This window comes from Chiloscyllium punctatum, chromosome 4 (assembly GCF_047496795.1).
Source record: "Chiloscyllium punctatum isolate Juve2018m chromosome 4, sChiPun1.3, whole genome shotgun sequence".
Lineage (NCBI taxonomy): Eukaryota > Metazoa > Chordata > Chondrichthyes > Orectolobiformes > Hemiscylliidae > Chiloscyllium > Chiloscyllium punctatum.
The window spans coordinates 36,261,699-36,276,574 of NC_092742.1; the positions used below are offsets into that span (position 1 = coordinate 36,261,699).

At 36.3% G+C, this 14,876-nt stretch overlaps 1 protein-coding gene across 3 annotated transcripts in view; it reads right to left on the reverse strand.

Moving 5' to 3' along the window:
- Positions 1 to 2,649: 2,649 nt before the first annotated feature.
- The window catches only part of ppm1aa (protein phosphatase, Mg2+/Mn2+ dependent, 1Aa), a 30,325-nt gene continuing 18,098 nt past the window's right edge, over positions 2,650 to 14,876 (reverse strand). For 2 of the 3 annotated variants that reach the window (XM_072568378.1, XM_072568377.1), the window contains exons 5-6: positions 14,006 to 14,060; positions 2,650 to 8,264 (exon numbers count right to left, since the gene is read on the reverse strand). In XM_072568378.1, coding sequence (XP_072424479.1) covers positions 8,217 to 8,264; positions 14,006 to 14,060 — 103 coding nt within the window. In that variant the 3' untranslated portion in view covers positions 2,650 to 8,216. The remainder of the gene's footprint in view (positions 8,265 to 14,005; positions 14,061 to 14,876) is intronic. The other variant, XM_072568379.1, reaches the window with a different exon arrangement.

Consider the following 14,876-nt stretch of genomic DNA (forward strand, 5'->3'; position numbering starts at 1 on the left):
GCTGGAGGGTCAGGGTCATTCTCGTGGAGGGAGGGGAGACATTCTAGAAAGCAGGTACCCTGCCAGTATTTGGTTTTGCCAATGCAGAGAAGATTGCATTGTGAATAGTAAATACAGTAGACTAGATTGAAAGACTAGGTATAAACAATGACTGCAGATGCTGGAAACCAGATTCTGGATTAGTGGTGCTGGAAGAGCACAGCAGTTCAGGCAGCATCCAAGGAGTTTCAAAATCGACGTTTCGGGCAAAAGCCCTTCATCAGAAACTGAAAGACTTGCAAGTAAATCACTTTCACAATGAGGAGGGAAGTAGTAAAGGATAAGTGTGACACCTTCTGTGATTCCATGGGAAGATCCATACGGTGAGGACAGATGTAGAACTGTTGGGAGTGGACCAGGGAGCAGCAAGTGTGGTCATGCAGAATTCAGGCAGTGCAGATGGGAAGTGAAGATATGTTTACCATAAGTGACAAAATAGTGGAGGATGATCCTTTAAATGCAGAAACTGGTGGAGTGGAAAGTGAAAGGGAAAGGGGAGAGCAGAGATGTGGGAAATAGGCCAGACACTGCTGAGACTCCTGTCAACTATGGTGGGGGGAATCCTCAACAGAGTAAAAAAGGATATATTGGAGGCATTCCTGTGAAAGGTGTCATCGAAACAGATGGGACAGAGATGGAGAACTGGAAAAATTGAATGAAGTCCTTGCAGGAAGCAACGTGTAGGTAATTGTAGTGAAGGTATCTGTAAGAATCAGTAGGTTCGTAATGTTGTACACCCCATCATGGAAGTAAAATGAGAAATTAAGGCAGTGATAGACCAGCTGAAGGGGAGAGAGAAGAAAATTAAGCAAAAAGGATTAATTTTTCCAATTAGGTCACTGATGTACTTAAGAAAAAGTTGTGCAAGGGATCAAAGTAGGACTGAAACAAGGACGGCTCCACATACTTCAAGAAATAGGCAAAATCAGGATCCACATGTACTGGTAGTTGCACTTTTGACTTGGTTAAAGTGTTAAAGGTGAAATTGTTCAAAGTAAAAATGTGGTCAGACAGGCAAAGAAAGGTGGTTGTGAATTAGTACTATAAGCTCCCCTTTCAAGGAAGAAAATGGGACCCTTCAGAAGATCTTGTTGGGAATGGACATGTGGAGCACTTGCACTTCCATGGTGAAGTTGTGGTAGCGGGGACCGGGAAACATGGTAATTGTGGAAATGGCATAAAGGATCGGAAGTACCATTAATCTAATTTGGATGAGACAACACAAGTGAGATTTTAAAAAAAGTCAAGGTAAGAGAAATACAGGAACTGGAACTGGCCAAAATGATGGGTTTGCTGATGTGTTTATTCTGAGAAGGTAGAAGCAAGATATATGGAGTCGGGGGACTTGAAACAACAGCCGTTCAGCATTGAGTCATGGTCCAGGGCAGATAGGAAGAAATTTCTGGGATGTGGTGCCCAGCCTCTGCAAGGAAGACTTCAGTATGCCAACAATATCAGCATCATTCATCTACAACTTTCATAAAGTCAGGTTAGACCTGAGTGAATGGAGTGCAGCAAGTTCAGAGGCAGACAGGTTAGGTTGGAGGATGGCAGCAAAGAAATTACAGCCGCCAATACCATGCTCACAATTCTCAATGAATAAATCAAGTCTAGGCAAGAAGACAGGGGAATGGTCCATGTGAAAGGAGACTATTGGATGTATGAAAGGATCCATGGATTGTGGAGACAACTCCTGTTGCATTGAGACAAACGTGAAGAACACGTCAACATATTATCATGCCCAAAATTCACTGAAGTGTGAACCAAATAATATAAAACTAAGTCCTCTGCTGAGCACAGATTGTTCAACAGCGACTGGAAGGTCAGAGGGTATAGTGAATAAACAAGAGGTGGGGTTGGAAAAACAGATGAGGGAAGGGAAGGGGAGGAAGAGGGGAGCTGACACTTGCATTGGAACTTGCCTTCTTTAACACTTAAAAAGGGCAAAAGGTTTCTCATTAAGGTGCTGAACTCGACAATTATGAAATTTATTCTTGACATAGCAGACTTGGGATAAAAAGCACAAAAATATTTTGTAAGCATTGGTATACAGTAGCAACTTTCTACTTTTACTGTGCACTTGGTTAAGATGCAAACTTTCACAGCGAAGGTTAAAATTACTATTTTTCTTCACCATTTTCTAATTAACATATCTTTTGAAGTCAGCCTCGGCTTCCTTGTAGCACATTCATCACAGCATTTGAAAGTCACGCGTCTAGTTTCACTTCAAGCACTTAAGCACAACTTAGGCTGACACTTGAATGGAGTAGAGTGTGTTGCATTGTCAGAGGTGTTATCTTTCAGGAGACATTAAATCAACTGGTTCCTTAGGTGAATATAAAAGAACCTATGGTTTGGATTTTGTTCTCCCGGTATCCAGGTCAACATTTTCTTTAGTTTATCTTTCATTTAATTTATTTCAATGCTGCTTATGGAACCTTGACTGTCATTTTCCTACAATTTTGATTACACCTATAATGACTTTTGTTGGCTGTGATGCACTTTAAGATAGTGAGGGCAGGTACTTTCTTCCTTTCAGTCCATTCATTTATATATGTGCTATCTTTTGAATAGTTCATAAAATAGCTTAAGCAAAACATTTTGGTAAAATGTTTTAAATTCAGTACTTTTATTCCAATTGCCATCCACATTTGAAAAAACTACCAACATCGTAGCTTATATAAAATCAAGTAGAAGCAGCTGCTGTAACCATTTATAGAGCAATACAAAGACACACACAAGGACATTCCCTACTCACCGGCTTTCCTTTCACCTGCACAAGTTGTGTTCAGTTCTCTTAATGAACGTGACAATTGCAGCTGCACAATAAGAGCTAGTAATATGCACACTTTTCAATATTACTTTGGAAAAAAGTTGATTTCTTGCTTAAATGATGTATTTTAATAGAAAAAGCATTCTTCTGTTCGATGATTAAATCATGTTGATCACTACAAGCAGATCCATACAATACTGTGTTTCACTACTCGATAAAGCTGAACAGACTTTACCTACTGAAAGATAATCTTAGTGTTATAAACATGAGATACAACATATCAAAAGTGAAATTGGTTTAAAAGCTGCAGGCTACATTTATCATAGAAGTCAGTCTTAAAAAGAGGAAGTACAACCAATGATTATTATCAATGACAGCAGATAAACCCAAATTTAATTGGCTCATGTATATTCCAATTAGTTGCTCAAAATTATTTGTGGAACTTCAAAAATTAATTCATTTGATCTATCGAGTAAAGATTGGTCACAAGAATGTACAAGAACAAAATATGCAAAACACTGATTTGGACCCTTGTATTCAAAAATTCTATTTCGAAGCATCTTGTTTCAATAACTTTACAGAAGATAGACAAAATTAAAGCAGGTTTTGATGTATTCTGAATGTAAACGCTAAAGATATATCATGATTTTTTGTTTTATTAACAGACGTTTGCATGGCATATCAGTAAAAAGCCAAGTGTTACAGATAGAAACTTGGCATTTGATAGTCAATGGATAAAACAATAGAATGTAAAAATCGGAGTGTCATATACATGCCTAGTGATCAACTCAGAAAAGTAAAAATAGCATCAAGTATTCCAAAAAAAGTATTTTGCATAATTTAATACATCCCTTTTTTAAATGTACATGCTGCTGATTGCCCATTTTTAATTCCTTCTTTGTATTTAACAATTGGGTATTGGCTACAAGCCAGTTGATTCATACCCTTTTCATGCAGCATGATCAGCTGAGTTGGGAAAATGAGATTTGAGCAAGTGCAGAAGTGACAACAATTTGCATGCTGATAGCCATTACAAGCAAAATGCCAACAACAGATCTTATGATTTGCATGTTAAAGTTATGATTACTTAAAAGAAATTATGCACCTTTGGTCATAAACCACTACCAATAAAGTACAGCCAGGCCATATACACCAAAATCTATGATTGCTCTTGATTCATTAACTGAGGTGCCTCAGAACACTGCCCATTGTGACTGCAACTTTTCTTCCTTTCAGGTTGGCTTATCCTCCAGTTCCTACACTGAAAATGGAGAGCTCATGAATATACACAACAAAATATTGTTGTATGCTGTGGTATATTGAAAACCAAAGAACTGGTCTAAACCATACAGTTAATCTTTCCATTCATTATTCTTTTTAAGTACCAAAATGTTTTGTGCACTTTGCTTTAAATTCAGATGAAGAATGAGTAGATTTTCTACAGGCATAATTTAAAACTTCTGCCTAGTTTAAACAAACAGTCTTTGATGGTTCCATACCACAAACAAAAACAATTCATCTACACATTCATGCAATGTTCATGATTCAATTCTGGTAAAAACACAAAAATATTATGCAATAGCCTGACACTTTAATTAATGGCATCTTCATCCATAAATGTATTTCAAAACCACCACAGTGTGCAAACATAACAATACACAGGCATATGCAATTTGTTCAACTGACTCCAAACGAATAGAACAACCTCACAGTTAGGAACTAAATTCACACTATTTCCTTTGGAGTTGGGATCAGTACATAATACAAAATATACAATTAACAAGCTTTCTGTAAACACAATCAATTTCCAATAACAGTTTAATTGCTCTGAACAATAATGTACCAAATTTTGTTACATATTCTACACGTCAAACAATACATTCTAGTGTGAGATAAAACTGAATATAAAATTTAAATTACTTCTCACTGGTAGTGGAATTATTTCTATGCGAAATTAAAATATTTTCCAATGCCATTATTTTTGATCTGTAAAAATATATATCGATTGTAAGTGAAGTCCAGCAGTATGTAGATGCAACCTGATAACAAACATCATAAACAATCAATATTTCTGTAGAGGATGAATATCTATGGTAATTCAAAAGGTTTTCTTCCAAGATAGGCACAGCAAATTTTAGACTAAAGCGGCATATAATCCCTTCTTTTGCAATGTGCTGGGACAAATGCTATTCTAGAACAAAGTAAGGCAAACTGGTTTGATTACATTTACATTTTCTGACACATAAGCAACAGTGGGTGGGAAAGTTCATTTATCTGACATCATTCCACAATGGTGGGTAAAGTAAATGTGCACTTGACAATTTATACAAAAGACAATAAATGTTTCAGATTAAATTGATGCTTGTTCACAAAACTAACATGAAGGATGAGCCAATTTTAGAACTGAATTGCCCTCCTACATTTCACCTAATTCTCCAACACTTCTGTACTGAACTAATTACGCAATTTGGTCATTATGATAGTCCAATGGAACTTGTATTTCTAAGCAATTATCCAAAATATATTAAAATAAATTTTGTTTAAAATATAACAGACATTCAATGGAAAACAGGCCATGAATAGTCCAGTAATCATTTGAATATCTACATTTAAAGCTAATCAGAATTTCCATAACTAGTCATTTGCAGGTTATCTGGTCAGCCTCACTCAAAAATTACCTAAAATATTTTCTTCATTTAATGCAAATTTAAATTTGCATCAAATTTGCAGTCAACTGTCTTGAGCACAAGTATTCCTTTCAAACAATTCAAATTAGAAAATGCACTTGGGAATAATGCTCTTCGTAAAATTAGTCAACATTTTATTTTGCCAGTAATGTAAATTTCATTATGGATTGTAAAAAGCAATCTTTACTTAAAATCATAAGTACTGACTATTAAGGGCACACTTTAAATTTGTAAGTTTATTAATCTTGTACATTAATACATAACTTAATCATTTTCCACACAAGATCCATTTGAGGATATTTCAAAAACCATCTCAATATTCTAGTTTATAACTGCAGATATTTTAAAAAATGGAGAGATGGGCTAGAATTCATAACATTACCCTGTAAAATGTCACATAATTGTGCCTGGTTCTTTTGTTCCTTAAATTATACTGGTTGTTCAAAAGGCATAGCAGTGAATTCCATGTCTCAGCCAGAGAACTGGAATATTGGAGCTCAACTCCCTATTGAAATTCACCTTGCTCACATGATAAATTTATTAAGTCAGGTCTGCACAACAGAATTATACTAGAGAGCAAATATGGGAGAAAATTTAAGTTGCTCCTAAAGCAACTTCCGATTTTAAACTACTTGAAAAGTACTGTGAAGTAGCAACAAATAAGCAAACATACATTGCTTCATTAGCTAGAACATTTTACTTTTTTTTGCATTTGGGTTGGGAATTGTAGCTAGTGTAATTAAAAGGAACTTGGGCATTGTCGTCAAAATGGAATCTATTTTGTAGCCAGATAGCACTATGCCAAAAACCATTAAAAAGCATCAATTTATTATGACTAGAATTCCATTCTACTGAAGTTCTGTACAATGCAATTTTAAACCATGATGGAGAAAACAAAATTCTTGCTCTGATGAGATTAAAAGAAAATCCAATGTCACAAGCTACTTTTTTTATTTCAGAACATGAAACAGCTGGAAGCTCATTCAATAATCTCTTGTATTAAGCTGTCTGTTCACAGTGGTATAAGGAAACCTGATCCAGTGTCACAACCAATTCCTTTTCCATGAATCTAATCCTACTCAACATGTAGATCTAATGCTGTACCATTAATCCACATATTTTGAACATACATTAAATAAAACTTTCCCACCCTGCAATAGACCTCATTTTTACATTTAATTCTCCACTGTTAACTCTAATGAATGAAATATTTAGTCCAATGAGAAAGTAATCTTATTAGCAAATATTCGAAATTCATTTTGAAAAATTTGCAAATTTGAATCACTTGGAATAAAGTGTTAGGCCAATTTAATCCTGAAATGCATTATTTATCCTTGAAGAATACATTTAGAGGTTATTATATAATGCCACAGATTGTCGAATATCAAAAAAGAAACAAAAATTGCTAATGAATTACAATAATGCATCCATATCTCTTATTCATGATTTTAGGAAGGAATTCTACCTATTGTATCATTCACACACAACTGAAAAGGAACAAGTAAAAGGTTTGGCTGAATACAGATCATATGCAAAGTTTCTATATGCTATCAATGGTGGAAGTATTTTGGTGTTTCAAATCCTGACAATAATGCAACTCACCTCCTATCTGTGATCACAAACTTCCACTCCAATGCTGGAAGAAGAATCTAGCATCATTCTTGGTGACTTGTTTAAGCGGAATGAGTCAGTGAAAGGTTGCCATCTTCTGGGTGGAAAAAACCTAATCTAAATGGTCTTCACCATGACAGACAACACATCTACTAGATGATACAGCAATACAACTTAAATACATGTGGTCTGCTCACCTGTCTGTCCAGCTGATGATACATAAACAAAGGTATAAACCCAGGAAGATAAATAAGGAACACTAATTTTTGGAACTGGAAAAGTAGCATTAAAATGTATAATTATAACTAGCTGTTGAGTACAATGGCGAGAAAATCTAGAATCTGGTGGATGTTTTATTTAACAGCAAGAACACAGGGCCATTTAATAGTGTAAATCCTTAGCTAGAATTTTTCAAAATGAGAGACAGGGCATTATATAATTCCCAATAAATCACTTGCACCAGCACTGCAAAGTCAGCTTTTAAAATGCCGACAATAATATGAATGCTATCATTCAAGTTTAATCTGTGACATACTCACATCTTGGCCTGCCAAACCCAAATTAAAATTTACAGAGCATTCATAATCTCAGTTATTGGGACATAATTAGAAGAATAGTTTGCCCAAGGCTCAATTTAAACATAGGAACAAAAATTCCATGAAGTGGATTTTACTTTTGATAAACCACTTCTACTGCAAATTCTTTATCAGGGAATATTGGTCAGTTTTTCTACCCAGTACATTTTGCAAGGAGGTCATATTCCATTAAATAGAAGGTTTTTCTTAAAATAAAACAGAATTGCACTTTTAATCAGTCAATAAAATTAAAGTAAACAATGCCCAATTTATAGTGGAAATAATTCGATCTTCGTATTTTCAGCCACCGTAAATAAATCAGATCTTAGGTGAATCATTGCTGGTTACTGAATTCCGGTATTGTATTCACACCCTTGTTGTTGCGACGGAAATTCAACAATATTTTGCAGACTTCTGATTCGCAGATATGCGATGGCCTTGATTGTGGATATATGCAAGCTCCTGGTCAGCTGTTACCACATATCATCAGGAGATGAAGGTTCCTTGTTAAAAAAAAAGAAGCATAACCCTTTAAAGTCTGGAGTGCCAAAAAGTGCAGAAATATCTAGACAACCCAGACTGTAAAGAGTTAAGAACCAAAATAACTGACTGGATTTATAGTTTTTAATAAAACAACATGCAAAGTTTCTGTGGTGGATTTTTGACATAAATTAGTAGTTGCCAATACTCTTTCCAGTAGCTTTGAATTTTAACAATCTCAGTCAGTCAAAGTAACCTCTCCATTCAAAATCAAGTAGCAGCCATTCTAAATTCCAGATTTCACAAGCGTTACTTTCTGGCAAAACCGAATTATGACTCTCAGACAGCAGAGCAGCTATTATCAAACAGTACTTCGCACTTCTGATAGGGCATCACACACTAGCAAAAAACATCCTTGGAGTGACAGACAAAGGGAATGAAATGACAAAGGAATTAAAAATATATGGCTAACAAAATTAATATTAAAGTGTTGTAAACAAGTCAATCACACAATGACAGAGCCCATGGTTGAGACAATCCTTCCAGTTAAAGCAGAAGGCATTCACTCAGGACACAGCTATAATCATATATTAATGAAAATCAGCAGTATAATAGTGAAAAAGGACAGCGTAGGGGCTTGAGGGGAAAGTATATAACACGTCAGACGACCTCATATTGCATCAATTTAATTGGCAGTGAGAACTCATAACTATGGCGCTATCTTTATACAAGTGTCTTCTTAACTTAAAACTTGAAAGAAGGTTATAAACAGATAATTAATAAATAATTGTTATCCCATTTGTTTAAGGGTAATCAGTCCCAAAAAAATCAGATGCACATACTCTGATCTTCTGAAACCACCTAAAAGCAAGAGCCTGAAGTTTTATACTTCCTTTATACCACATCAACCAGTTAGTTTGGAGGATGTTAAAACTACAATATTTACTCAGATCAATGAGGAAAGACCACTGGCAGTGGTCAGTGCATGCATAAAAGAACATACTGGTTTCTAGCCACTACCACCAAGGTAATATTAGCTGATTGAAAGCACTGTTTAAAAGAAAATTAGTTATTTTAAAGTGAAATGCACCAATTCTATCTGACAGACTATTTTTAAAAATCACAGTGTAATACGCACAGTATAAAGATAGCACCGCTGCAGCACATAGATGCCAGGTGAGTCATGAAAATTTTTATTCACAACATCATTTGAAGCAAGTTTCTTTTTGAGAAGCTAACCAACAAGAGTAGTAACATTTATTTTCCCACCTCATTCCTTCTTTACTCCATTCCAAATTGGAAATAACTTATGGAGTGTTTAGCTTCATTAACACAGTATGTATTTTGCAAGCTAAAGTAAGGAATGATAATGCATGCCAAGGTTTGATGCAAGACCCTGTATTAGACTTATTCTGAGATTGCTAATTGTGTGCAAGAACAACTAGAAAAGGAAAGGAGACTAAAAAGTAAGAACAAGGAACTGTAATAATGGTCATGAAAGAAAAAGGCAAACCTTAGGGGCCAATACTTCTACTTGATAAATGGTTATTTGAGGAACCTAGGCTTTATTATTTAGAATTGCAAGTTTTAATGCTACTTCAAACTTTTCTTAATTTTAGGTAGCTTCAAACTCAGTTCAGGATGTAATCTGTACTCTTCCATTCCCTGAAAGAAGAGACAGCCAAACCTTTATGCTCAGATCCTAAAATCAACCCTAAATTAAGTTCACTAATCCTTTACTTTCACATTTTTATGGTGAGAACATTAAATTCATGTCGTAGCTTTTATATCCTGGTTACAAAATTAAGTTGCTTCAAACGAGAGTTTCCTCATACTACTTTACAGTGGCTTCAATTTCTAGTTTTGCTGATTTCAGCAGGATTTCTCTCTTTTTAGCTGCGATGGGATATCAAGATCAAACGTGGGTTGAAACCTGCACTGTGGGAAACAATCACATGGCCATGATTTTCTCCAGTTTGGCCAATTAATGACTAGAGAGCAAGCCAATTAAGGATGGTGGCCAGGATCTCAATTTGGAAGTTCTCCAGATCAGATTAAGTCTGCAGTCGAGGTGAGAGAATCTCCATTTGAAGCATTTTTTGTTCAACGTTTAGAAACCTGGAATTTTAAAATACATCAGCAGCTGTGTCACTGTTGTGAAAGCCCCTGGCTGCTATTGTGGCTCGGCAAACAGGGGTGGCCAACTCTGTCAACTGGCCTAGTTCCAATGACAGAGTGAGGAACTAATGTTATATTGCTAAGTTTGCAGTAGATACCAAGATAGGTGGTGGAACAAGAAGTGTTGAGTGGACATGGAGACTACAGAAGGACTTGAACAGGCTAGAAGGGTGGGCAAAGTAGTGCCAGAGGGAGTACAATGTGGGAAACTCTGAGGTTATGCACTTTGGTATGAAGAACAGAGGCGTAGACTATTTCTAAATGGTGTCAGGCTTAGGAAATCTGAAACACAAAGGGGCTTAGGAGTCCTCGTTCAGAATTCTCTCAAGGTTAACATGCAGATTCAGTTGGCAGTTCAGAAATGCAATATTAGCATTTATTTCAAGAGGGCTAGAGTATAACAGTAGGGACTGTTGAAATGCTGTGAGCAGTTTTGGGCCCTGTATCTAAGGACGTCCAGAGATGGTTTACTAGAATGATCTCAGGGATAAACGGCTTGTTGTATGAGGAGTGGGTCTATACTCGATGGAGCCTAAAAGGATTGGTTACGGAGGGGATCTCATTGAAACTTGTAGTGTACCGAGAGGCCTGGACAGAGTGGAGAAAATGTTTCCACTAACAGGAGAAACTAGAATCTCAGACTGAAGAACTGAGATCAGGAAGAATTTCTTCAGCAGAAGCATGGTTAATCTGTGAAACTTAATATCACAAAAGGCCAAATCACTGGGTGTACTTTAATCAGAGATCGATAGGGGCTTGATTATTAAGGGAATCAAGGGTTACAGGGAGAAGGAAGGAGGATGGAGTTAAGAAACATTGCAGCCATGATCAAATGACAGAGACAACCTGATGGGCCAAGTGGCCTAATTCCACTCCCATATCGTACAGTTAAGAAATCCCTACAGCGCAAATAGAGGCCATTCAACCCATCAAGTCAACATTGACCCCCTGAGAAGAATCTGACCTAGGCTCACCCCATCCCTGTAACCCCGCATTTACCATGGTTAATCCACCTAACATACACTTCCTTGCAGGGCAATTTAGCAAAGTCAATCGATCTAAACTGCATATCTTTGGACTGTGGGAGGAAACCCACGCAGACACAGGGAGAACATGCAAACTCTGCACAATCACCCGAGGCTGAAACAAAACCAGGGTCCTGGTGTTGTAAGGCAGCAGTGCTAACCACTGTGCCATTCCATTTGCCCTACAAGTTTTTATGGGTCTGAGAAAACCAATTGGAAAATTCTTGTCAATGGGTTTTAACAGGCTACTCGCCTGGCTTATGTTCACGCACATGTGGGGATTCCTGTCATCCTTGGGAAGATGAACCAAGTTTGAGATGGAGCTGGTAGACTGGACTTTTCGTCCATCCTGGCTCCTGCTGCCTCCATATGGGACAGTATTAATCAACATAATACTCCCTATAGTGGCAGAGTAGATTAAAAAACATGAGCAGCATAACCTATTTTGTGTCAATTGGAGAAATTAAGCAAAACTTTGCAGTGATCAGATTGGGAGGCAGAATTCAAGTCACAATATGTCAAATTGGTCTTTTACTTGGAGGTGATAAAAAGAAGTAAAACAAGTGTTAACAAACAAATGAGGCAATTGTTCAGGGATTGAAGAATATCATTTGACAGTTGCCATTAAGACATTCGGTTTAGATATACTGGTGTTTCAAAAAATAAATTGGCCACAATTATCACAATTGTTACTGGTTTCTGAAAATAACAAATTAACATTACAATCTGAGTGAAATAACAGGGTAATTTTAATAGCTATATTCATTTAGAAGAATTCTTAGCATCCTGTAATTTAGCTGTTATTCTAAATCAGTCAAGCTCAGACATCAGAATAATATTTTAAGTATAATATTGCACCTAATAGAGGAGTTTATGTGGACAAATGCATTTAAGTATTTAAAGAATCATAGAAGAATCATAAAATAGCCAAGATAAAACAGAGCTCTCTAGTGTGCTTTCTTTTCATAGAAGCATGGAAGACAGGAGGAGTAGGCAATTCGACCCCGGAGTCTGTTCACCATTCAATATGATCATGGCTGATCATCAAGCTGAATAGCCCATAGAAGTGGTCCTAAACAAGTATGATACCAAGCCACGTAAGGCAGTAAAAGGCAGATGGTCTTTCCTAGCCACCCCCAAACCCCTTAGTCTCTTTAGGGTTAACAGCTATAACTATCTTCTTCTCTAAAACAATGTTTTTGTCTCAACTATTTTCTGTGGTAGTGAAATTCCATGGGCTTAGCACACTTGGTGAAGAAATTTCTCGTCTGGGACCAATCATTTTTCCAAAAGGATGCCGAATGATTGAGAACAACCATGTTTCAGGAATTATTACACTAAGGGATTGTGCAGGAGAAGTGGTTTTGCTTTGACATTTCTAAGATGTTGGTCCTTTCAGTAAACTAGATTCTATTTTTAACCATCTCCACACATTGGTGACTAATGAGACCAAAGACATTGTTAAAAATCACACAACACCAGGTAATAGTCCAACATGTTTAATGAGATGCACTAGCTTTCAGAATACTGCACCTTCATCAGGTGGTTGTGGAGTATAAGATTGTAAGACATAGAATTTATAGCAAGAGTTTACAGTGTGATGTAACTGAAATTATATACTGGAAAAGACCTGGAAACCAACATGGTCGTTCTAACAGATGAGAGTCTTAACAAACAATCCAGGTCTTTCTCAATAAAGTCTCTCATCTGTTAGAACGACCATGTTGGTTTCCAAGTCTTTTCCAATATATAATTTCAGTTACATCACACTGTAAACTTTTGATATAAATTCTGTGTCTTACAATCTTATACTCCACAACCACCTGATGAAGGAGCAGTGCTAGAAAGCTAGTGCTTCTAATTAAACCTTTTAGACTATAACCTGGTATTGTGAGATTTTTAACTTTGTGTGGAGCCTCAGTTTCAAAGAAGAATCACTCAACTCATACCATTAACTCTGTTTCACTCTGCACAGATGCTGCAGTCCTGTTGGGTCATTTCAACAATTTATTTTGGGAAATCTGGGATTCTTTGTGTCACGGCAGAAAAAGGAGACTAAATACAGGTATTCAAAGTAATGAAAGGTTTTGCTGGCTCTTTCTTTCTTTAGCAAATACGTCTGTCACTGGATATCACAGATTGGGAAAGGATTCAGAAGGGAAATGAGAAGGGAAACCTTTTTTGCACATAAGGTTTTAAAGATCTGGAACACACTACCTGAAAAGTTAAACAAGTCATAATGTGTCATAAGTTTCAAAAGGCAAGTACTTGAAGAATAATTTGCAAGGCTTGGGAAAAATTGCTGGGACGGGGAACTAAACTGAATTGTTACTTCAAAGAGCAAGCACACAAAATGGCCTCCTTCTGTACTGCAATATTGTATCATTTAACAGTTTCTTTTTATCGAGACAATTGGTAATGTGAATAGGATGTGTTGTAATACAAGTGTCATTGCTAATAACAGCAAGTTCTCAGCTTGGAAATAATTTCGCCTGAAGCAAAAAACATTTCTATCATAATGACATTGATTGGTTCTAATCATAGATGAAGAGGTTCACTAATACAATTACCTATACAATCTTCTGGGATAGAAATGAGGAGTATTAAGGCATTTGAATTAGATGTGTGATTACTCACTGCGTCAGCTTGGTAGGGATTCAGTCTATTGTAAACTGCTTCAACAACACTCTGCCTAAAAATGAAAACAGAAGTTAAAATGGAACATTAATTTCTTATTGCATATTCAAGTTGCTATTGATATAAAATAAATACTCAAATGCTTCTGAAGTTGTAAATGTGTCAGTCACCTTTTTTTAAAAAATTCATACATGGATGTGAGCATCACTAGCATTTATTTGCCCAGCTCTAAATGCCCTGACAGCAGTGAAGAGTCAACCGAACTATTGTAAATTTGGAGTTACAAGGCGGCCAGACCAGGTAAGAATTGCAGATATCCTTTCCTGAAAGATATCAGTGAACCAGATAGGCTTTTATGACAATCAAATAGTTACAGGTTACTATTAGGGCAGCTTTTCTTAACATTAAAGCTTCAACAGATCATTCAGATCTCCATTTGATTCACACATACTAACATTATTAAAGTAAATTGTAAGTATGCAACATTTAAGAAGTTTTAGATGGCTCTTTACTAGTAAGAGCAGTTTTTGAAAATTCACATTGCAAAGTCATTCACTAATTACAATACAATGCCAGGTGACTGAACTATCAAATGTTTGTGAAAAAACATTACGACAGCAAATGAAAATGCCACTTACTTTTGATTGGCCATGGGAGAACCGATGCGCATAACTTCATTTTTGTTGCCTTTGTGTGGCAAACAATATCTACTTCAGAATTTTATTGCTTTTTTTAAAAACAAACCATAATAAATTGCAATAGTAAGGTGGTTGTCAATGGGATATGGCTTATGTTTAAGTGCTCCGCAAAACTGACAGACAAAGGAAAACTGGTTTTCAGCAAAGTTCGTTCAAACAAACATCATTTGGGT